General features: G+C 42.2%; 1 protein-coding gene across 1 annotated transcript in view; it reads right to left on the bottom strand.

Annotated features, from left to right (window-relative positions):
- ANTXR1 (ANTXR cell adhesion molecule 1) overlaps positions 1-11057 on the bottom strand; it is a 220630-nt gene extending 209573 nt beyond the window's left edge. The window contains exon 1 of the mRNA XM_045549767.1: positions 10497-11057. Coding sequence (XP_045405723.1) covers positions 10497-10648 — 152 coding nt within the window. The 5' untranslated portion in view covers positions 10649-11057. The remainder of the gene's footprint in view (positions 1-10496) is intronic.
- Positions 11058-23739: the final 12682 nt, after the last annotated feature.

Genomic DNA, 23739 nt, shown 5'->3' with positions numbered 1-23739 from the left:
AATGCAGGGCATTACAGCTAAAGGCAAGAGGGCATGTATTGGTTTGGGGAGCTGCACAGTACAGCTCTTTTGGAAATTAAAAAGTTGTGGGAAGTGCTAAGAGATGAAGTTTGGGAAATACATAGTGGCCTGAGCAATAAGGGTCATGAATATTTGCTAAGGAGTTTAGACTTTATCCTGAAAGAGCTTTGGAAGCATTTAAAGGGTAAGGGGTGAGGGTCAGGGAAGATGGCATTAAGATTAGATTTGTGTTCTAAAAAGATCAATTTGGTGGTAGTGTCAAGAATACAAGGTAGAGGGAAGGGTAAAGAAAGGAGACAAAGAAGCCAATTTAGTGAGTTTCCATGAACTGGGTGAAAATGGTGAAGGCCTGAGCCAAGGCAGCGTCGAGCGAGGTACAGAATGGGGTAGACCCAGGAGAGGTATGGGAGCAGATATCATCAGGCCTTGCAGTGTAAGAAAGAGGATTACTCCCAGATCTCTGGCTTAAATCCCGGGGTTTATGGCATCATTGTTTACTAAGACTAGAAACAGAGGAAGAGATAACTTCAGAGGAAAACATCTAGGTGATCATCCCTTCACTGAAATGCTGTCCCTCCTTGCCTCAGTGGTACAACTGCTTTGCTGGTTCTCTTCTGACTGTTCTGACTGCTTCTTCTCAGCTGTTTAGTGGAGTTTCTTCCTTTGCCCAGATAGTTCCCGTTGGCAATTCCTCTCGGTTGGACACTGGCCATCTTCCCCTTCAAACTCCACCTCTTCTTGACATTTTAAAATCCTGATATTATCTTGATATTATCTCAATATTATTTATTATCCATACCCATATTTTCAACTACTACCCTTGGGCTAATAACACTCAAGTCTTTCGTTTCAGTTCCAGGGAATCAATCCAACCACCTACGCCACATCTCCACCCAAACGTCCCATGTGTTCAGACTCCACACGTCCACACCAAGCTTCTCTTTCCTCTGACACCTACTCCTCATGATTCCAATTGTCTACAGCCAATTGCTCATCCAATCCTGTTGCCCCTCAATACAAAGGAGCCCCCAATTTTATTTATTCTTTTTTTCTCATTCCCACTAGAAGAATAAATAGTAGATATTAATATATATTTCTAAAACACATACATAAGCTTGCCAATTTCATCCTTAGAAACCTTTAATCCCATAATCTATTGTTGACAGAGTAAAATCTTAACTCTCTCCAGATTCTTTCCCTGTCACATTCACATCACAAAGAGTGTCACTTTGCTTTCCTGTATTTTGCTTCTTTCTTTACTTTGTCCCCTGACAAAATCCTGCTCAACTTTCAAGTTCCAGATCCAAAGTCACCTCCTCAGTGAAGCCTTCTAAGTCCCTCTCATCTCAACCAAAATTAATTATTAATATTTCATCAACTGTTTCCCCAGCACTTTGTCTCTTCTATTAAACTGTGAGCTCCTTGAGAGCTGGGGCACATCTTAAGCATTTTGCAATTCCAGAAGTCTAGCACAGTTTGATAAATATTGAATTGAATTGATATATTCCTTACCCTAACAAGGTGGTCCTGCTTGGAATCTAGGAAGGTGACTTTTGTTAGAGGGCCATATCTTCTTTCTCTGGGGATAATTACCACCAGCAGCACCACCACCATGATCACTACCATCATCATCATTATCATCATCATCACCACCATCCTTATCACCATCACACCCACTACCATCACTATCATCACCACTACGACCACCATCACTATCGCCACTATTACCATCATGATCATCACTTTCATCATCACCAACACCACCATCACCACCACCCCATCACCATCACTTCCACTACCATCACCATCATCACGATGACCATCATCACTATCACCACTACCATCATTATCATCATTACTATCACAGTCACCACCATTACCGTTACCATCATCATCCCATCACCATCACCTCCACTATCATCATCACCATCACCATCTATTAATAGCATCTGGGCACTCATGTGCCAAATGCTTGGTTAAAGGTTTTTATCTTATTTAATCTTTACAACACTTATGTGAAGCAGAAGTGCTAATGCTTATTTTATTAATGAGAAGACTGAGGTGTAGAGGGGCTAAATAATTTTCCCAAGGTCACACACTTGGTGAAAGGGTGAGCTGGTATTTGAAGCTGGAGATCCTTGATTCTATAGTTGGCCCTCTTAACCCCTGTGCTTGAGCCTTGGTTCTTTCCTGTGAAGCACCAACGCACATTTTGTGCATGGAGACCTGACAGGAAGGGGGCAGAGGACTGTCCTAGCTAGCAAACACCATGGCTTAAATGTACATGCACACATGGCAGGACCTGGCAACACTGAAAGGCAAAGCGTGGCCTCTCTGTGACCTTTGCTCTTCTTCCTCCACATCACGTGGGGCTGCTTCTCCCACCATCTAAAATAAGAGTTCTGCTTGGAGTCCAGTTCTGAGGGGTATGCTACCTCAGCTGAATCTACAGCATAGTGAAGAAAGGCCAGCATTATGGGGTGGCTTTTCCTGTCTTCCTGTTCAGTCTCATGATTATTGTGACAGAGGGACCCACATCAGAATCACCTGGGAAGCTTTTCCAAAATACATGCCTGCCTCAGCCATCTGAAGTTCCAATCTGGCCGTTGGTTGAGAACCACTAGTTTAGCATATTCATTTCCAAGGTCTACCATTTCCACTGGTCTTCCCATCACTGAAACCTCCCCACTTCTTCCTCCAGGAGAATGCTCTTCCTGCTCGGATGTGATCTCGGGTGCTAGGAATCAACGTCATTGGCGTGCCTTGCTAAGAGTTCACAACCAGGGTGGTACCACCCCTAGAAATGAATATAGAGGCATTTATATATTGGTCATCACAATAGCCAAAAGAGTATTAGAAAGCAAGGATTAGGAATGCCAAGCATCCTACAGTCCCTCATAATAAAAAACTGTCCCCCCGAAAATGCCAACAGCACCCCCATTGAGAAACACTCATTGGAGCCCAGACACTCTTGATTCAAACTTTGAATCAGCCTCTGCAGTATATGGGCATCCTCGTCCTTTCAGCTCTGCTGCTGCAGTGTTCCCTGTTCCACCGGCTGCTCTCTCCCCATAGTCCACAAACTACGGGAAAAGACATTCTTATCTTTGAAGTATATTCATGTAATCCTTAGGTGGCAAGGCAGCATGTCTGATCTCTATTTCTACCTTTCATTTGATCTAATTTAATCCCTTGCTCACCACACTGAATGTTGAATGTTTCATCTAAAGTACGAGGGGAAAGGGCAAGGAAGGAAAAGAGCAGGGGCCTTCACTGCCTCATAGGTGTGATGGAAACATCATGCCCGACAGTAGTTCAGGTTGATGAATACTGTATACCCAAGACATAGCTCAAAACTGGCCTTTCCCACAAGTCTTAACTGTTTACCCTCTCTCAACGACTACTCCTTTCTTTCTCACTCAGGCCAAAGCAAGGTATAGTTATATGTTTGCAGTAGAAGCTTTTATTGCCCACTCATATCTGGCTTTCCTTTCCTTCTAGACACATGAGGGGATTAGATTTCTTTATGTCCCTTTCCATAGGGTGGGTCCATGTGACCAGTTCTGGCCGACTGGCTGCGTGGACGGGAGCACGTCACTTCCCACTGAAGCACTTCATGGCCAGCGAGACGGCCTCCAGCATTCTCTTCTCTGCAGCTGTGATGGTGGCAGCAGGTGTCACCAAGGAGTCTCCACCAGCCTGGCTCCCAGAACGACCACCGTGAACAGAGCCCCTGCTGACACCATCAGACGTGGAGCACACACACAAGAAAACTATGTTGTTTTGTGTAACTGAGAGTTGGGGTGTTGCTTGTTACCACAGCATAACCTAAGCTGCCCAGATTGACTCAATGTTCTTCTGCATATTTAGATTCTTTTCATCTCTGTGCATAGATCATGAGTCAGAAAGGCATGGGTTGGAAGTTTAGCGTTGCCACTTAGAGTGACCTTGGCTAACCTCTCTAAACCTCAGTTTCTTCATGTGTGAAATGGTGATTATGACTGCACAGACCTTATGGGGGTTGTAAAGACTAGACAGGATCATATGGGTAAAGTGTCTGCTATAATGCCTGGCAGGTAGCAAGCGCTCAGTAAATGTTATTTCTTCTTATTGATCTAAAATGGACATTTCTTGGCTCCTGCCCCAAATCCTGATTGCAGCCTTCAGCTTTGGCTGCCTGGAGTCTTTCTAACGTCTTTCTCCATAAAAAGCCAATAGTCCTGTTTCTTTTACATTCCTTGCACCTCTCAGGACAGGACATCACTTGCAATAGGCATTGTGTTATCCATGGCTTTACTGGTGTACGCACTTGTGATCAGAACTGAAAATGTCATGAATGCCAAAGGAATGAAAGAATCAGCTGAGCCAAATTGAAGAAACCTAATTACTTTTTCAGTAAGAACCTGAGATGTCTGAAAAACATGTCAGGAAATGTGCAAATATCCTCTTTGTCTTTTGGTGTAGAGTAATCAACGGGAGATGCAAGATCCATCTCTTGGCTATATGCCAAAAATAGACACACATTCTAAATTAGCATGAATCAAATCCCATTTGCATTTATATGACAGCCAAGTCTCCCAAAAGGAATGCCTGAATTTGCCCCTGGACCACTAAGAGTCCTTTAGCATTTGGAGATAATTACAGGTTATCTCAGGACGGGTGTCTTCCTCCAACACTCCTGGATTCTATTCTCAGCTTGACACTGAGTTTTACCAGGTCTCTACAGCTAAGGAAAGTAGATGTAATTACTTGGCTGACCCAGACAGAAACACAAAACAAAACAAAAACACTTTTGTCTTATTTTTATTTTTGACCCATATGTCAAACCTTCCAATTTTCAGCCAATTCTACCAACTATTGCTCCAAACCTGGAACCTAAATGGAGAAACCTTTAAAGCCAACTATACAGTTTATCTCAATACAAAAAAACAAAAAAGAAATTCCTAGCCCCTGAGAAATTTTTTCCTGATGCCTTCTAAGATTATTATTGTAGCATTTTCAAGGTACCTTCTAATGGGCTCTTTGTTTTCCTTAGACAGAGCCAATTTTGCAGACTCTAAACCATCTTCCAAAGTATTTCTGAAAACAAGCTACATCTTTACGTTTTAACACATATCTACAGACTTGAATTTCCCTTTTCCATCAGATTCAGTCTGAACAAATTACAAATTTATTGGACCTTTAAGTGCATCATAATCAGATGTCCTGAATGCACCTTAGGGTCTGATTCATCAATTAACCCCCAGATCTCTGAAGCATCTCTCTGGGGTACAGGGGGTTGGCACTTTCAATCAACTACAGCTGATTTAACAGCGGAGCAGTAGCTCTTCAGTTAAGTAACCTTGATCGCCTTATGCACCATGATTTACTGAAACTCTGATGCAGGGATTTTTAATTCCTGGAATCCACTCAATTCCTCTAGTTGCACCGCCATGTGCTTCTCATTATGGCCCAACTATACAAGGCAGAGATGACCAGAAAGAGTTGGGCCAGGAATCAAGGGCAGATATTGTCTTGGCATTGTCACGATCTAATCCTAGGTTCCTGGGCAGGTCAATTAAACCAGTGGATTGAACACAGGTATTCTTATCCGTATATCAGGGACAATTGTGCTTGCCCTACCTACCAAACAAGGTTGTCTTTGGGGCCCTTGTGAGACAGCGTAAGACTCTGTGAGACTCATACAAGTTCTAACTCCAAAGATTTCATTCATACATTAGTAGCTGGGAACCCAGAAGGTATTTTCCTGGAAAAACAATACAATACCTGTTGGTGAAGTTCCCAGTCTAATGCTACAAATTTCTGTCTAATGACCCTGTTCCTGGAGTCCAACACATAGTAGTGGTCCTACAGATCAGCACCATTATGGGACATCCAACTGTGGGCATTGCAGCTGGAACTCTAGGAGTGGCAAGACGGAGTCCTTTGGGGGTGGGGGGAGAAGAAAATTGGTGCTGAACAGAAAGGAAGTGGCAGAGGAGAATGTTATAGCTTTAATGGGGAAAGAGCACATGGTGGGTTTATGGGGGGCCTTTACAAAGGAACGTACAGGCAATTATTTATTAGGTGCAGGCAATAAAGCACAGGCTGTGGCGCTAGAAAGTCCTATACATAAAGCTGTTCAGCACTTACTCCCACCCTCCAGCCCAACATCTCTTCCACTCCTCCTGTTCTCTTCCCCACATCTATCTTTGAAGTCTTTAGGGCACACATAACACAGCCAGCACTTCCCTAAGACTCATGATTCAAAATCCACTTTCTCCATTTAAATGACTAACAGCTCTATATAAAATAAACCAATATGTGATACATAAATGTATACTATTAAGGACAGAAGGGACCTAGGAGAGAGGCAAAGCACATTCATGTGTGGGTTGGTCAAGTGGATGCATTAATCTCAGGAGATCCCCTGGAAAACTTAAAAGAGGCTAGCTGTTCTTTTGCTTTTTTTTTTTGGACAAAGGCCTTCCAAATCTAACTTTTCAAATCCCTGATTGAATTCCCAGCAATCCACTTTTCCTGACTATAACCAGAAAAGGATGTTTAAGTGAACATGAAATTCCATCGGTATAAAGCCTTGCGCAGCCCAGTCCACCAGCCCAGTCGCCAAAGCCGCTAATAATGCCCTATTGTGTTACTGTGGTATTTTCTAGGTTATCATTATGAAGTCTTTGCTCCTGGTTGAGAAAACATGACATTCCATTAAATGTATAATCTGAGTTCCCTCCAGCCCAGAGATGTATGCTGCTTAAAGCTGAAATGAGACGAGATTTAATGTCACGGAAAAGAGAACCAGTAGCAAGAGGAAAGGGAGTTGCAGGGGTGGGGAGAAGAATAGTGGATCCCGTCCCCTGTGAGCCCTTGGTTTCAGCCTGTAGACCGTGTCTTGCCAGCCGAAGGATCTTAGAAGCCCAAGGAAAAAACGAGTCAGCATTCTTTCCCTCTCCACTCTGCTGTGGTTCAGTGCTGGACAGCACTGTTTGAGGAAGTTCTTTCTAGGACAGAAGATCATGCCTTTAGAGACCACCCAGGGGTCTATTTGCCATTGCTGCCTTTTGGCCGATCCCCCATTTCTGGCCTCAGAAAACTCATAAATTAGCCTGGATCAAGACGGCAAGCTGGAGGTATGCACACTGTCATACCAAGTGCTAGCAAGTTTTTAATTCAGCACAAAAGTAACCTCCTCCTCAAACAATAGGAAAACTAAAGGAAGTCAGAGGCATCCACCTGAATGTAAAGGTAAATACCTGTAAAGGTCTCCTGACTATTTTTTTCCTGAAGCACTTTTTGGGTTCCCAGTGTGTTTCAAAGGATCCTATGATACATTTAGAAATTTACTCCAGGATTAAATACAAAAGCAGCAGCATCCTTTATAATAGTGAGGGGCTTGGAACTTAGCATGCTGGTTGGAGACCCTCTCTACGTTTGACATGATTTTTTAAAAACTGAAAATAACTTATTTTTGTTGAATATAAAAATAATATATGTTCTTTACAGAAAAATTTGAAAATTCAGTAAAAGGTAAAAACAGAATTTAAAAATCTGATCTTCTAGAGAGAAATACTATTACCACATTGGGTAAATACATACATGTGTGTGCTTAACTTTTTACAAAGGTAGAATCACAGTGCATACAATGTTTGGTATCTTCACCTAAAAGTATGTTGTAAGCACTACATATTTCTCCTAAAATAGTTTACAAGCATGAATAATGCATGATACATACTAAATACAATGCATATATTATGCCTTACTTAGTAAATCTCCTATTGTTGGACACACATAATTTTCAGCTTTCATAAACGGCACTGCCATGAACATGCAGATAGGTATATCTTTGTAACTGTTTGGATTGTTTCTTTAGGACAAGGAATTGCTAGTTGGAAAGGCAGACATTTCATTTTTTACAAGTATTTGATACATGTTGCCAAATTATCTTGTCTGCTCTATCCAATATAGTAGCCACATGTGGCTATTTAAGTTTTATTAAACTTTAATAAGATTAAAAATTCACATCCTTAATCACACAAGTCACATTTCAAGTGCTCAAAAGTCACACATGGCTAGTAGCTACTGTATTGGACAGCACAGATACAGAACATTTCTCTCATCCTAGAAAGTTCTACTGGACAGCGCAAGTCTAGAAAGACTGTACCAATTTGTATTTTCCCTAGTAACATATGAAAATGACTACTTCCAACAAATTGTCCAATACCGAATATTATAATTCTTTAAAAATCTTTGCCAACTTAATAAAAGTTATATTGTTTGATTTTTTCATTTCTTCGATTACTAGTGAACTTCTTCGTTCTTTTATTGACTTTCATATATACTTTTCTGTTGTGAATTATGCAATAAGGCTATTTTCTATAGAGTTTTTTTTTTACTGCTTTTTATATACTAAGATCAGTCTTTAGAGAGTGACTTACATTGCAAAAGTTACTGTAACTTCTTCTATTGTATTTATGGCACTTTTTTCACTTACAGAAGTGTGAAATTTTAATCAAATCTTTCTTTATTTTCCTTTATGGTTTCTGCTCCTAATGTTTTAAGAGCTCTAAACCTAAGATTACATTAATATTCATCAATTATCTTCTTGTTTTTTGATCATTTTATTTTAAACATTTAGGTTTTCAGTCTTTCTGGAATTTATTTTGGTGTGTGGTGTAAAGTATTAATCTAACCTTTCTCTTTCTTCATGTTATCAACAACCTGTCCAAGAACTATTTTTTTAAATACTGAATTCAATACCTACTAATTTGAAATTCCACTCAATGTTTTCATGTACTTGGATCTATATGCACTTATTTTTCTAGATTTTTCTATTTTGTCCACCTATTATTTGACTTTTATCATCCTGTTTTTATTAATTTGCCTTATAATACATTTTAATATTTGGAGAAAAAGTATTTCTTTATTATTCTTTTCCAAAAATATTTTTTTGCCTGCCTCTTCTCTAAGATAAGCCTAGAATCATTTTGTTAAATTCCTATCACCAAAACAAATTCTCTCAGAACTTTGACTAAAAAGTTTAATACAGTTTATAGATTAATTTGAGGAGAACTGATTATCTCCACAGTATTGAGGGACAGGGTGTTTCTATCCATTTTTTCAAGTTTTCCCATCTGTCCTTTGGAACTGGCTTTTTTGAAAGCACGCATGATGGGCATCTCTAACTCTTTTCAGACACCATCTCTGAGTCTGTGGGCTGGTGCTCCCAGCCACTAGAATTAACAAAAGAAATTCCATTTCTTAGCATTGGAGTATATTTTCAGTATCCACCTTCTCATAAATCTGAAAAAAAAAAGAGATCTCACTTTTCATCCAAAGAATCTGGAGTTCAAAACAGCCTTTACGGAAAAATCAAACTCCAGAGGCAACTGCAAAGCACATTTGGTGTCTAGCTGGCCAGTTTATTTTGCAGGACTCTTTTTCCAACTCCCAAATACTTTCCAGTCTGTGAAATCCATCTCCCCACCACTGCAACAGCAAGCGCCTCTCCTGGCACTGGGGAGCTCGCACAGATTTAATGAGCATGGATCTTCTACCAGGGGCTTTTTATTGCTGAAGCTGGTTTTTAGGAGATAGCATGAAGCTTCCTTGAATGACTGTGGCTTGGCGAATCTTTGGGGATTTGGGAAGTGTTTTACTGGTAAGAGTTCTGCTCTCCCTTGAGCAAATCCTGAAGCCTAACCGCTATGCATCTTAGTAAGGGAAACAGGGTTCCTGCACCTCCCTGGTAGCCCACCAGTCAATGGCCAAAAGCTTGTATTCCCCTACATCTGGGGTTCTCAGGCTCAAGGGGAGGAGCATTTGGCGGCGTCTGGAGACATTTTTGGGTGTCACCACTAAAGGGGAAGGGGAAGAAGCGTTACTGGCATTAAATGGGTAGAGCCAGGGATGCTGCTAAACATCCTACAACGCACAAGACAGTCTCCACAACAAAGAACCACCAAGCTGAAATCTCAGTATTGCCAAGGTTGAGAAATCCTGCCTTGTATTTTTACCAACTACCCAGTCAGACCATGCGTTATAGTATTAAGAACAAAGATGATGCTTTCTGTGGAACAGCGTTTTTAAAAATGAGACAGTTGACTTTAACATGCCCACGCTTCTTACTTTAGAAGTGCCTGCAAGTTCTGCCTCTAGTAAGCAAGCCTTTCTCACCAAATGGGAAGGATTCACGGCAAGTTAGCAAGTCAATAGCATCCTTCAAGTCCTTTGCACGCTCCGCCGTCACAGAAAACACAGCAGGAAAGGAGTTCGTGCCCCCAAAGGAGCCGCGTCGCCTGCCCCGCGGGCCCGGGCAGCGGAGGGTGGGAGGAGCGCTCTGCAACAAAGGCGCGGCGCCCGCCGCAGCCGCCTCCCCGGGGATGCGCGCCTGTCCCAGAGCGACCCCGCCAGCAGCCCGGCCCGCGGGGAGCACGTCCCCTTCAGCTCAGCCCGGGGCGGAACAACTAACTCACGGCACTTACTTGTCCAGAATGAAGTACAGGTCAAATCCCCCGTAGCAGGCTGGACCCCCATCCTCCCTGCGTCCCCCTTGCCCGGCGCAGACGAGCACGAGGGCGGCCAGGGAGAGCCACTGGACGCCGGCGCAGAGGGCTTTCCGCTCCGCCGTGGCCATGACCCGCAGCCCGCGGAGAGGCAGGGTCCCCTCCTTCCCACGCTCCGCGAACTCGCCGCGACCCTCAGGGACGCGCCATCCGAGGGCCCCTCCTCTCGGGTCCTTTATTCCCCCTCGCTCCCTCGAAACTCCCCGGAAGCGATTGTCTGGAGGAGTTCAAGGTTTTCCCTCTGGTTTCCGCTCCGATTCTGTTTCTAGGTTTCGGGTTTCAAGAATCCCAATACTGTACTCCGCGTTTTTAAAGGGGCTGCTCCGGGCTCGGGCCGCCGCGCCGCTCCCGAGGCCGCGCCGAGGCTTTGCGGTGGAAGCAGTTCCGTCCTGCCTGTTCTTTGTCCCAGATCTTAAATATCACGGGGTGGGTTTTCAAATTGTTCTTGCCTGGGGGAGTGCTTCGCCTCCTCTCCCTCCTCTCTGCCCCCCTTGCCCGTTTTCACGGGGAAGAAAGTTCAAAGGGCGCCACCTCGTGGCCAGGGACGGCGGAAGCGCGCTTCGCGTCCGCGGGCGAGTGGCCCGGGCGGGGACGCCCCCAGGCTTCGGCCGTGAATCCCCTTTTCCTTGTCGTTTTCGTGCAAGCTGTGCCTGTTTTCGTACTCCTTCCTCGTTCTCACGCACCTTCCTTCCCTTTTTCCATGACCACTTCTCCCTTCTCTCTAGCGTTTTTATTCCTTCTCTTCCTTTCCCATCCTCCATCTGCTGATACGGTCCCTGTAAACATTTGGTGAAAACTTATTTCCTCTACGCACAGTGGCTCTGAACCCAGACTGGGACCTTCGCAAACAAGCCATTGTGCAAATGAAGTAGGGAAAAACGGGGCCTTTGTGATCTGAATCATCCGAGTGACCTTACATAGTCTTAGCGCAGACCATAAAAGAGACTGTTGGGAGTCCAGCCTGAAAGCAGCACAGACAGTCCCGCAGAGCATGGTACTCCGGGCTGCCCCCAGGACGGAACAGCTGAGCCTTCTAGATTGTTGTTCTCTCCATATTTTGAAGATTCTGTGATAACGGTTCTTCTTTGCAGCCTGTGAACTTTGACTTTTTCTTTTATCTTTGATTTGGAACAGGGGAAGTAAATAGCCTACAAGAGTATAGATGGTCCAGGCAGTTTGTGACTGCAGCGAAGCCTTGTGCCAGCCTTTCTAAATTGGAGAATCTTCTTTGGAGTGGCTTCTGAACTCCAGTTCCAAATGGGACCACAGTTCTAGCTCTACATGTCTTCCACTCTAGGAGTCCTCAATGCACACTCCAGCTCCATTTTGGGGGATTCTTCTTCCATTCACCCGTCTTGCCCTCCACTTGTGAACCTCAAAGACCCTTACACCCCAGTGGAATCCTAGCGTCTTGGAATGCTCCACCGATCAACAATTGTATTGTCAAAGCAGTCTTGGAGATTCATAATGCATTGCACTTGTGCGCCTCCAAAATGAAGCTCACCCCCACCCCTGTGTCCCTCACCTTTTGATTTTCACACCTTTTCCACATTGAATAAGACTGACCTGCAAGTAATTAATAAGATGGTGTCTGACTTCTGAGGCTAGACCATAAGCAATATTGGATCACTCACTCTGGGGGAGCCCAGTGCCACATGAGAACACCCAAGCAGCCCATAGGAGTCTGTGTGGCAAGAAACTGAGATCCTCTGCTGGTGTCAACATTTGCCAGCCATGTGAGTGACCCATTTTGGAGGTAGATCCTCCAGTTCCTGTGAAGCCTTCAGAGGACGGCAGCCCTGGCTGCCACCTTGACTGTGACCTCAGAAGAGACCCCAAACCAGAACCACTCAGCTAAGCCATTCCCTGATTCCTGACCCACAAAAATTATGAGATAATGTGTATTAGTCTTTTAAACCCCTAATGTTGGGGGCAATTTGTTATGCAATAATAGATAACTAATAAATGCCTATTATCATATTAAAGCCATGAGAATTTAATGTTGGGGGCAATTTGTTATACAATAATAGATAACTAATAAATGCCTATTATCATGTTAAAGCCATGAGAATTTCTGTAGGAAAAAAAATTGTTAACTATGTTTCCCAGACTTGACCATGAAAATGTTCTTTTCAGATAATACCTATTATACCCACATTTTGGGAATTACTGCTCTCAGGAAAAAATGATTGATGGGGAAGATTAAGATTTTAATCTTAAAATACTCTTTCGTACCTTCTTGCTCCTCTTCAAAGGACTGAAAACCCATTCTGGCCCCACTGCAGCTCTGTGACAAGAAAGAAGTAAACCTATAGAAATTAGATGGGTAAAGGAAGGCAGGAAAACAACAGAGGTTAGGGAAGAAGAGGAATGTGAGATAGGACAATATGGTAGAGAGCATGTTTACGGGATAGGCAAAGAATAGGAAAAGGGTTGAATGTGAATGTGGAAAGGGGTTTGAGGAGCAGGAGGAATTAGAAAGGCTTTAAGAATGTTTTCTGTCATCCTTGTGCCCGCAGGGCCCTCTGAGGTTGTTTAGAGTTTGAGTGACAGGGGAATGTCTTGAGAGCTTTAGAGGCAAAAGAGTTTAAGTGCCAAATTCCCTTGGGAAGAGAAGGAAAAGCCCACGGGGAGGGGGCAGACCAAGATGGTTGAATAGAAACTTTTAGCAATTGTCCCTCCTCAGGAACACCTAATTCAACAATTGTCCATGCTAGCAAGCACCTTCAGATGAACCAAAAATCAGGTGAGCCATCATACTACCTCGATTTAACATTATGTCAAGGAAAGAGGCACTGAAGAGGGCAGGAAAGACAGTCTAGCATTGCCTACGCCACCCCTGCCCCATCCCTAGGCAGTGCCGCATCACTGTACAAAGTGGAGAGAGAATCTGTGCCCCAGGGAAGGAGAGTGAAGTGATTGTGGGGTTTAGAATTGAAACTTAGGACCTCACTGGCACAGAACACAGCACAAGGCAGAATTCTGCTGTTGCCCGTGGAGGAAGCATTTTGACCAGCTTAGCCAGAGAGAAATCTCTGCCTTAGCAGTCTGAGTTACTGCTAGCCCCACCAGGGGCAGAAAAAGAACAGCCTGGGGCCTGGACTAATTTTGCAAGGCAGTCAGGCCACAAGAGCTGCGGTCTTTGGGCAATTCCTGTGGCACAATTCCTGTGGCTGTTCTGGCTCAGAATCAGTGGACTTGGGGTGCACATGACCCAGTGAGACACCAGCAGCTACAGCCAAGTCAGTGCCTGTGTCACCCCTCCCCCAACTCCAGGCAGCATGGCTCAGGGAGAGTCTTCTTCCACTTGAGGAAAGAAAAAAGAAGAGCTCAGAGAACTTTGTTTGGCAACTTGAGTACCAACTCAGGCACAATAAAATAAAGTACCAAGCAGATTCCTGAGGCCCCTGAATCCAGGCCGTAGTTCCTGGACAGCATTTCTGGACCCACCCTGGGCCAGAAAAAAGCATGCTATCTTGAAGGGAAGGACCCAGTCTTGACAGGATTCACCACCTGCTGACTAAAGAGCCCTTGGACTTTGAATAAACATCAGAGATAGCCAGGCAGTAGTCACCACTGGCTTTGGATGAGAATGGGCTGGCTTCAGGTGTGACCTGGTGCTGGTGGCCACGAAGAAGTGCCCACATCACTCCTCCCCCAACTCCAGCAGCCCAGCTTAGAAAGTGAAGGAATAGAGTAAGAGATTTTGCCTGGTAATACAGGAAATTCTCTCATATCTTACCCAAGCTCACCAAGGTGGTACCACCAGGAGTTTGCAAGAGTCATAGCATTACTGGGTTTGGGACATCTCCAGTGCTGTTACTGCTGCAGGGACCAGAGACTTTGACCACAACACTAATTCCATTTGAGTATCTGGAAAGCCTTCTCAAGAAGGATGGGTTCAAACAAGCCCAGACTGTGAAGATTAAAATAAATACCTAACTCTTCAGTGCCCAGACATTGACGAACATCCACAAGCATCAGAAACATCCAGGAAGACACGACCCCACCAAACAAACTAAATAAGGTATCAGTGACCAATCCTGGAGTAATGGAGATAGGTGACCTTTCAGACAAGGAATTCAAAATAGCTGTCCTGAAGAAGCTCAATGAACTTCAAAACAATACAGAGAAGGAATTCAGAAGCCAATCAGAGAAATTTAACAAAGAGATTGAAACAATAAAAAAGATATCAAGCAGAAATTCAAGAGCTTAAGAATTCAATTGACAAACTGAGAAATGCATTAGAATCTCTCAACAGCAGAATTGACCAAGAAGAGAGAATTAGTGAGCTTGAAGACAGGCTATTTGAAAAAACACAGTCAGAAGAGAAAAAAGAAAAAAAGAATAAATAATAATGAAATATGCCTACAAGATCTAGAAAATAGCCTCAAAAGAGCAAATGTAAGACTTATTGGCCTTGAAGAGGAGATAGAAAGAAAGACTGGGGTAGAAAGTTTATTCCAAAAAATAGTATAAGAATTTTCCAAATCTAGAGAAAGATAGCTATTCAGATACAAGAAGGTCATAGAACACCAAGCAGATTTAACCCAAACAAAGCTTCCTCAAGGCATTAAATAATTAAACTCCCAAAGGTCTTGGATAAAGAAAAGGTCCTAAGGGAAGAAAGAAAAAAATAACATATACAGGAGCTCCAGTATGGCTGGCAGCAGACTTCTCAGTGGAAACAAGAGTAGCATGACATACTCAAAGTGCTGAAGGAAAAAATCTTTAACCCTATAACATTATACCCTACAAAAGTATTCTTCAAAGGAGAAATAAAGACTTTCCAAGACAAACAAAAGCTGAAGGATTTTATCAACACTAGACCTATCCTACAAGAAATGCTAAAAGAAGTTCTTCAATCTGAAATAAAAGTATATTAATGAACAATAAGAAATCTTCTGAGGTATGCAACTCACTGGAAACAGTAAGTACACAAATACAGAATAATCTATTGCTGTAATTGTGGTGTATAAACCACTTATATCTTGAGTGGGAAGACTAATAGATAAACCTGTCAAAAAGAACAACTTTTAGAGAGTAGATAGTATAAAAAGATATGGATGGAAACAACAAAAACTTAAAAAGTGGGTGGAGGATAGAGTTAAAAGATAGAATTTCTGTTAGTTTTCTCTTTGCTTGTTTGTTTGTAAGCAGAGTTGTCATGTGTTTAAAATAATTGGTTATAAAATGTTTTTTGCAAGCCTCATGGTAACCTCAAATCAAAAAACCTGTAACAGATACACAAAAAATGAAATACAAAAAATTAAGACACACTGCTAGAGAAAACCACTTTTAACAAAAGAAGACAGAAGGAAAGAAAAAAGAAAGAGAGGACCACAAAACCACCAAAAGCAAATGACACGGCACTAGTAAGTCCTTACCTAGGATAAAAAAAAAAACAAGAGCTAACTATATGTTGTGTGCAAGAAACACACTTCACCTATAAAGACACACATAGAGTGAACATAAAAGGATAGGAAAAGATATTCTGTGAAAATGGAAACAAAAAAAGAGCAAGAATAGCTATACTTGTTTTAGATAAAATAGATTTCAAGACAAAAATTGTAAAAAGAGACAAGTAGGTCATTAAATAATGATAAAGGGGTCAGTTCAGCAAGAGGATATAACAATTGTAAATATATATGCACACAGCACTGGAGCACCAAGATATATAAAGCAAATGTTGTCAGAGCTAAAGAGAGAGACCCCAACATAATAACCGTTGAAGACCTCAACAGTCCACTTTCAGCATTGGACAGATCATCCACACAGAAAGTCAACAATAAACATTGGACTTAATCTGCACTATAGACCAAATGGATCTAACAGAATGTTTCATCCAACAGCTGCAGAATTCACGTTTTTCTCCTCAGCTCATGGATCATACTCAAAGATAGACCATATGTTAGGCCACAAAACAAGTCTCAAAAATTCAAGAAAATTGAAATCATACTAAGTATTTTCTTTGACACAATGGAATAAAACTAGAAATCAATACTAAGCGGAACATTGGAAAATATACAAACACATGGAAATTAAACAATATGCTCCTGAATGACCAGTGGATCAATGAAGAGATTAAGAAGGAAATTAGCCTGTAATCCTAGCACTCTGGGAGGCCGAGGCGGGTGGATCTCTCAAGGTCAGGAGTTCAAGACCAGCCTGAGCAAGAGAGAGACTCCATCTCTACTAAAAATAGAAAGAAATTATCTGGACAACTAAAATATATATATAGAAAAAAAATTAGCTGGGCATGGTGGCACATGCCTGTAGTCCCAGCTACCTGGGAGGCTGAGGCAGTAGGATCGCTTAAACCCAGGAGTTTGAGGTTGCTGTGAGCTAGGCTGATGCCACGGCACTCACTCTAGCCCGGGCAACAAAGCGAGACTCTGTCTCAAAAAAAAAAAAAGAAGAAGGAAATTAAAAAATTTCTCACAACAAATGGAAATGGAAACACAACATATCAAAACCTATGACATACAACAAAAACACTAGTAAGAGGAAAGCTGATGTAATAAATGCCTATATAAAAAAAGTAGAAAAGCTTCAAATAAGCAACCTAACTATGTATCTCAAAGAATTAGAAAAACAAGAACAAACCAAACCCAAAATTAGTAGAAGAAAAGAAATAACACGATTAGAGCAGAAATAAATGAAGTTGAAACAAACAAAAAAAAATACAAAAGATCATTGAAACAAAAAGTTGTTTTTTGAAAAGATAAACAAAATAGGCAAAAGAATTTAGGAAGTTAGCCTGGGAGAGAAGCAAGAAGTGTTCTGATAGAACTCTGATGTTAGAGACACCATTAGCCAAGATAGGTGAGGACACAGCTCCCAGAAGGTAAGGATATTCCATGTAAAACAAAGATAAGGAAAAGGGGAGAGAGTAGAAGAGATTCCCCCAGGACAAAGATGGTACTTTTGAGGACAATGAATTACTTGGAGGGATTCAGATATTTAGTATTTGAGTGTCCCAGCCGCCTCTGCCTTTCTTGTAAGATTCTAGAAAGAGGTCTATTAATACAAGTTGACCACCTCTTGATCTTAAAATGGCTCTACCCTTCTCTCCCTCTAGCCCAAGGAAATCCATTCCAGGGTGCCCCTTCTACCTAGAGAGTTTTGTGCCAGCCTCATTCACTGTAGAGAGGTGTCTCCCAAACTTTCCAAAGAAGTGAACTTGATGTTAAGCTGTGGAGACATGGTTATTCTCAGGCAAGGCTGAAGTAGTCGACAGTGCCACATGCTGTGGAAGTCAGGGGGATAAGCCCTGAGCAAACCCCATTGATTTGACATGAGTGTCACTGTGCCACCAAGGAGCTTTCCAGTGGAGTATGCAAAGGGATGGTAGACTGCACTGGGTTACCAGGAAGGAGAAACCTCTCTTTCAAGAAGGTAAGGGGGTAAGGGGACAACTTGTGAATGTTCAAAAGCTTTATTTCCCAGAAGGGAGAATCCAAGATATTTAAGGATACCAGGAATTACATGTTCCTTTCCTTCCAAAAGATTGAAGAGTTTGACTGGACTTACCAGCCCCAGGCTTGATTTTGGTCCTTGGGATTAGTCCTGCATTCTAATCACTGTTCTTGCTGGATTTACTAGACTTTCTTCATTTTTTAAAAAATTTTTTATTTTTTGTAGAGACAAGATCTTGTTATGTTGCTCAGGCTGGTCTTGAACTCCTGGCTTCAAGTGATCCTCCCACCTCAGCCTCCCAAAGCACTGGGATTACAGGCATGAACCACCACACCCAGCCTTCCTTCTCTGAGATGGTGCCTGCCTATCTATCAGCCTCTTGGTGACTCACTCTCCCTTACTTGCCCCCATCCTCCAACACATGTGAGTGAGCCCCTTTTGACAAGCTGTCAAATACAAAGTTTACTGTACTCATAACCTTCCAAGAATCTCATTGGGCACCTAAATGCCATCTGTCTGAATTCTTGACAAAGGTTCTGGAAAAGATTCCAGATAACCCAGATTATCCAAGAAAATTTGGGGAATTTTTTCCTTAGAAAAGAAATATTTGCCCCAATATGGAAAAATCAGATACTCTTCACTAAATTTTGTGTCAGTCAAGTAGGTCCAATTTTTGCCAGGCTCTTGGAGGTCCCACCAGTACCTGGGACTACCATCTGCAAAAAAAATTAAGTGAGTATTCCCAGAAGCAATTTATCATCTGGAACAACAAAGTTTCTAAAGAATCTGAATCAGCTGAGTTTTGGCTTTGGTGATAGGAAAAACAAAGTTACTAGTAATAAAGTTAAGCCCAGAGGCAGAACTACAAACTAGAGCAAGATGCCCTCATGGTGTCCCATAGGGCAGGCCATCTACGACCTTAGCTCAAAGATGGTCAAAGCCTCGTGGAAGCAGCATCCTATTGATACCCTATCCAAAGCCTAACCAAATCTACCTTAAAAATAATTCAGTGCAGTACATCCCTTGATTTAATATAGGGCAATCCAAAACCCATCCCAAAGCCCTGTTAACAGCCACTCCAATGCAGAGATAAAATCCATTCAACCCAGGCCCCAACACAACTCTGACCAATCTAGAGCCCTGTAAAAAAAATGAGTCCATTTCATGTATCAATCAGTGTCAGCCCAGAGATAGATTCTGTTTAATCTGGTACATAACTCAGTTCAGCTAAGGCCACACACCATCCCAGTGCATCCTAAGTCACAGCCAAGCTTTCTGAAGAGCACATTCTTACAAGAACCCAGTCAAGAGAATAATCTACAATTCCTGTAAAGTCCATTTCAGATGCTCAAAAAGACCTAAAGCCTTGCTGAACCAAGAGTTCATTTCATCTACAGCAAAGACCAGGCTAATCCAACTCAGAACTCAGACAAGAGCTGAAATGGACCAAAATATAGTCCAGGGGCCTGACAAGCCCAAAGATTACAAATGCCCAGTGGAAGCCTGTATTAGACAAATCAAGGCCAGCACGTAGCTAAACACAAGACCAATTCAGCCCAGTCCTGCCCATTTCTGCTGAACTTTGGCAAAATTAAGCATATTTAGGACTAGGGTCTCATTTGGAGACATCAGACCAATTCACAACTGAAGATACCAGGAAAAATCTATACAGAACTGTCAAGTCTAAAACCCCTTAGATCATTCTGCTAATGGCCGCCATCCAAGTCCCACACCAGAGGGACTAGTGATTCTCAAAGTGTGTGAGCACATGTGTGTGCCAGAGAGTGTGGGAAGGGCACTGTGAAGGTGGGGGCAAGGAGGTGTGCTCACTCTGGAATAACCAGTGGAGCTTTTTCAAGCTACATATATATGTAGAATATTGGAAATGGGTGTGGGGTTTAAGGGACGTGTATAGTTAAATACAGTGGCCAATTTTGTTTTCTTCCTTGCCTCATGCCCTCTTCCTCTCTTATAAAATCTATTGAAATAGGTAGAATTCATGGCAATTCCCATACACTGAGTGCTATGCAGGACAACACACTGATTAATAGTATAATCTCACATCAGGCTATTTGGGGCAAAGCATGGCTCTGCCAGCACTAACTGGGTGACTGTGCAAGTTGCTTGAGCTGTCCTTACCACAACTTCCTATCTGCAAAATGGGGATGATAATATTACCTACCACACTGGGCTATGGTGCAGTTTCAATGAGATATCATATGCCACGTGTGGCCCTCAGGAAGCACAGTAGATGTTGGCTTTTATTGTTATTGGGGGATTCTGGGAATCTGCATGTGAATTTCTTATAGAGAAGAGAAAAACAAATTTAGGAGAACCACTTTCAGAGTGGTTTACCAGTGAACCAAAGCTGTTTCTCTACTATGGACATTCACATGATCAACTTTGAGGAATGCAAAGATAAATATTCTAGCTCAGCCAGGAACTACTGGGAGTTGGTGGTTTCCTAGGATGCATGAAGAAAACAAATAGAAAACACTCTTTGGGGATATCAATAATCTATTGGCAGCAATGCTGTTTTGGCCAGCCAAGAATGCTAGATAGCTAAACTCTAATGAAATGTCTGAGTGCATTGTAAAAACCAGTGATGCTTCTTTCTGATATTGTTTTTTGAGATCTAGGGATCGACAGAAAAGAGCCATTATTATTCCTCCTCATTAACTCATTCACTCATTGAAAAACAGTTTTTGGATATATACTATATGGCAGGCCTCATATTTACACTGAAGATACAAAAATGAATGTAACCTGGACCTTAACTGAGTTCAGTTGGGAGAGAGAAATGCATAAATAGGTATGGGTATAACAATGGGATTAGCCTATCTTTTAGAGCAAACTCAACATGTCTCTTCCACCACAGTGTGCCAATTCCAAGGGAAATTAGTTCTGATGTAATACAATCCTCAGTTATGCACTGTTGGACCACAGCTCATTGGGATGACTTGTACCAGGAGATGAATGAATTAAAGCATGACAAATGTCTCTTCCTACTAGTCATGAGACAATCTGTCACTAAGACGATTCAAAAGTGATCAGGAAGGAACCCATGACAATGAGATCAAGATCTGGGTGAATTATACTGCCTCCAGTCTGAGTGAAAGGGATCCCCAGATTGCATGTCCCTACTCATAATCCATCATGGTTTACTAGGGCACAGAAGGGCTTGGAGGCAGAGCTGTAGCTAATGACAAGTTATGCATTTATCTGATGAGCGTTGACTCCTTAGGGAACAGCTTGGGAGCAGTAAGAACTAGGTTAGCTTTCTGGGACAGGTTGAAATGAGTGGATGTCCAAGATGGGTGTCTAAGAAGTGGGCTCATCTTGGACCCTCATATATAAAAGCATTTGCCCTTACTGTGGCCAAAGTAACAGGGAAATTGCATGTCATCCTCTATGTTCCTTGGGATAGGGATTGATTCCTGAAGCTAAAGCAGATTCCTCCCCAAATAGGCAGAGCTTGAGGCAGGAGAAGTGTTGCTACCCAGGTTTTGTTTTCCTCTCCATGATATTTCTCATCAAGGGTTGAAGACTGACCTGCTATACTGTCTTAATCATAGTCATAAATTTAGGTACTTAAATTATGAGTTTAACCCAAAGAAAGTAGTGAAGTCAATCAGTAAATACAAAAAGAAGACCAAGGTCCTCTACAACATAGGGGAATTATTATCTTGGATTGAAACAGAGGGTGAAATGAAATTATTAGAAATCCAAGAGCCAACAAGGAATAAATAAAGGCCCATGCCCAGAATACTGTCCTGTAGAAATCAGATTTTCTCAGAGGCAGTGGAAAACCTCAGGTGGTAGATAAGAGGCTTTTTAATTTTTTGTCTGAATAGAAAACTATAAAATAGAAGTATAGGGGTAGTTCATTAAAACTTAGTAAGCAATGGAGTTAACTTAAAGCACAATGTTTAATCATGAAGTCAATTCAGGAACTGTGGGAAAGAGAAATAAAAGGAAAAAAGCACATCCAAATCCAGTCAACAGTAATACTCTATGCATATGTAGTAGACATTTTTGGACTACCTTTCCCACATTTTTTTTTTTTTTTTTTGAGACAGAGTCTCGCTCTGTTGCCTGGCTAGAGTGAGTGCCATGGCATCAGCCTAGCTCACAGGAAGCTCAAACTCCTGGGTTTAAGCGATCCTACTGCCTCAGCCTCCCGAGTAGCTGGGACTACAGGCATGCACCACCATGCCTGGCTAATTTTTTCTATATATATTTTTAGTTGTCCAGATAATTTCTTTCTATTTTTAGTAGAGACGGGGTCTCGCTCTTGCTCAGACTGGTCTCGAACTCCTGACCTCGAGCGATCCACCTGCCTTGGCCTCCCAGAGTGCTAGGATTACAGACGTGAGCCACTGTGCCTGGCCCCTTTCCCACATTTTGATAGTTCCCCATAAATCATATTCTCCTAACATACAATGAAAACAACTACATTTTCTAGTCTCCATTGCTGCCAGAGTTCAGATATATGAACTGCAGTCCTACTATGCATCTTTAGTTGGCTTATTTTCTCCCTCTCTGAGATGTCTCTTTATATCTTTTCCTCAAAATTTCCAATATATTTTCCTTTGCTTTTAATGAATACTGCTGCTTTATTGAAAAATTATAATCCAAAAGACACTTATATGAATTTTACAGTCAGGAAGAATGCCTGTGTTAAAGAGGTCTGGAAGTCACACATATATAAGTTGAAGCTATGGTTGTGCTGTAATACCACCTTGGGCTAAGTGAAGAAAATAATAAGAAATGAGGGCCAAGGGTGGAGCCCAGGGGAATATCAACATCTTCACAGAGGTTGACAGAGAAAGAGGAAATAAGATGGTAAACAAAGCATTTTTAGAAGGGAACAGTCATGAATACCAACTCTGATAGAGAGGTCAAGAAGAGAAGAATTGAAAACGGTCCCTTAGGTCTAACAACTAGGAGGTCTTCCATGATCTTCATGAAAGGAGCCTAGTGGAAACGTGGGAAAAGAATTTATATTGCAATGAACAGAAAAGTGTATGGGGCCTCCAGGTAAAGATGGTGGATGGAACACACACATCTAAGTTTGCTCACTCTCAGCATCTCCCTAAAACCAAAGTGTGGGAAGTTAACAACAACAACAAATTCACAAGGATGGGATAAGGAGGAAGAGGGAGCAACACCAGTACAAATCTAAAAGCTTTAAAGCTGCATCTAAGCTGACAGCAAGAAAAGTGATGAACCGCCCCTGTCTGCATTGCAAATTCTCTGGTACTGAGGGGTAAAGCATGGGGCTGAAACAAGGAAGGTGACTTGAAAGCTGTTTAAAAAGCAGTTACAGTCCCAGATACCCTCTGAGTAGTCACTCTTCCTCAGCCTCAGCAGAAGATTAGAATATTATTCTTTGATAATAATAAAACAGAGGTTTTCTGGACTGGGGGATGCCAGGCATAGCTGAGGCCATCAGTGTCTTACAGAAAACAGGGGGCTGGAGGAATACTGTATACTGAATCCTTTGACCTTCAGCCCTATTCCCTCACTGGGCTTCCAGAGTGCTGGCAGCCAGAACTTTACCTTCCAGGCAGGAGACTGAAATGTTTTCTACTGGGAATTTGTCACTCCAAAAAGAAAACCCTAAAGATACTAACATCAAGGCTTTCTCAATGACTGACTTGACCCAATCACTCTGCAGAGAAACCTAAAGAAGACAAGCTCCACCAACAAACTTAGCAGTTCTAATCAGCTTTTCAGTTCC

The sequence above is a fragment of the Lemur catta genome, chromosome 4 (genome assembly GCF_020740605.2).
Source record: "Lemur catta isolate mLemCat1 chromosome 4, mLemCat1.pri, whole genome shotgun sequence".
Taxonomy (NCBI): Eukaryota; Metazoa; Chordata; class Mammalia; order Primates; family Lemuridae; genus Lemur; species Lemur catta.
The sequence above is the reverse complement of the archived record's forward strand: the minus strand, read 5'-3'. Positions and strand labels throughout refer to the sequence as shown.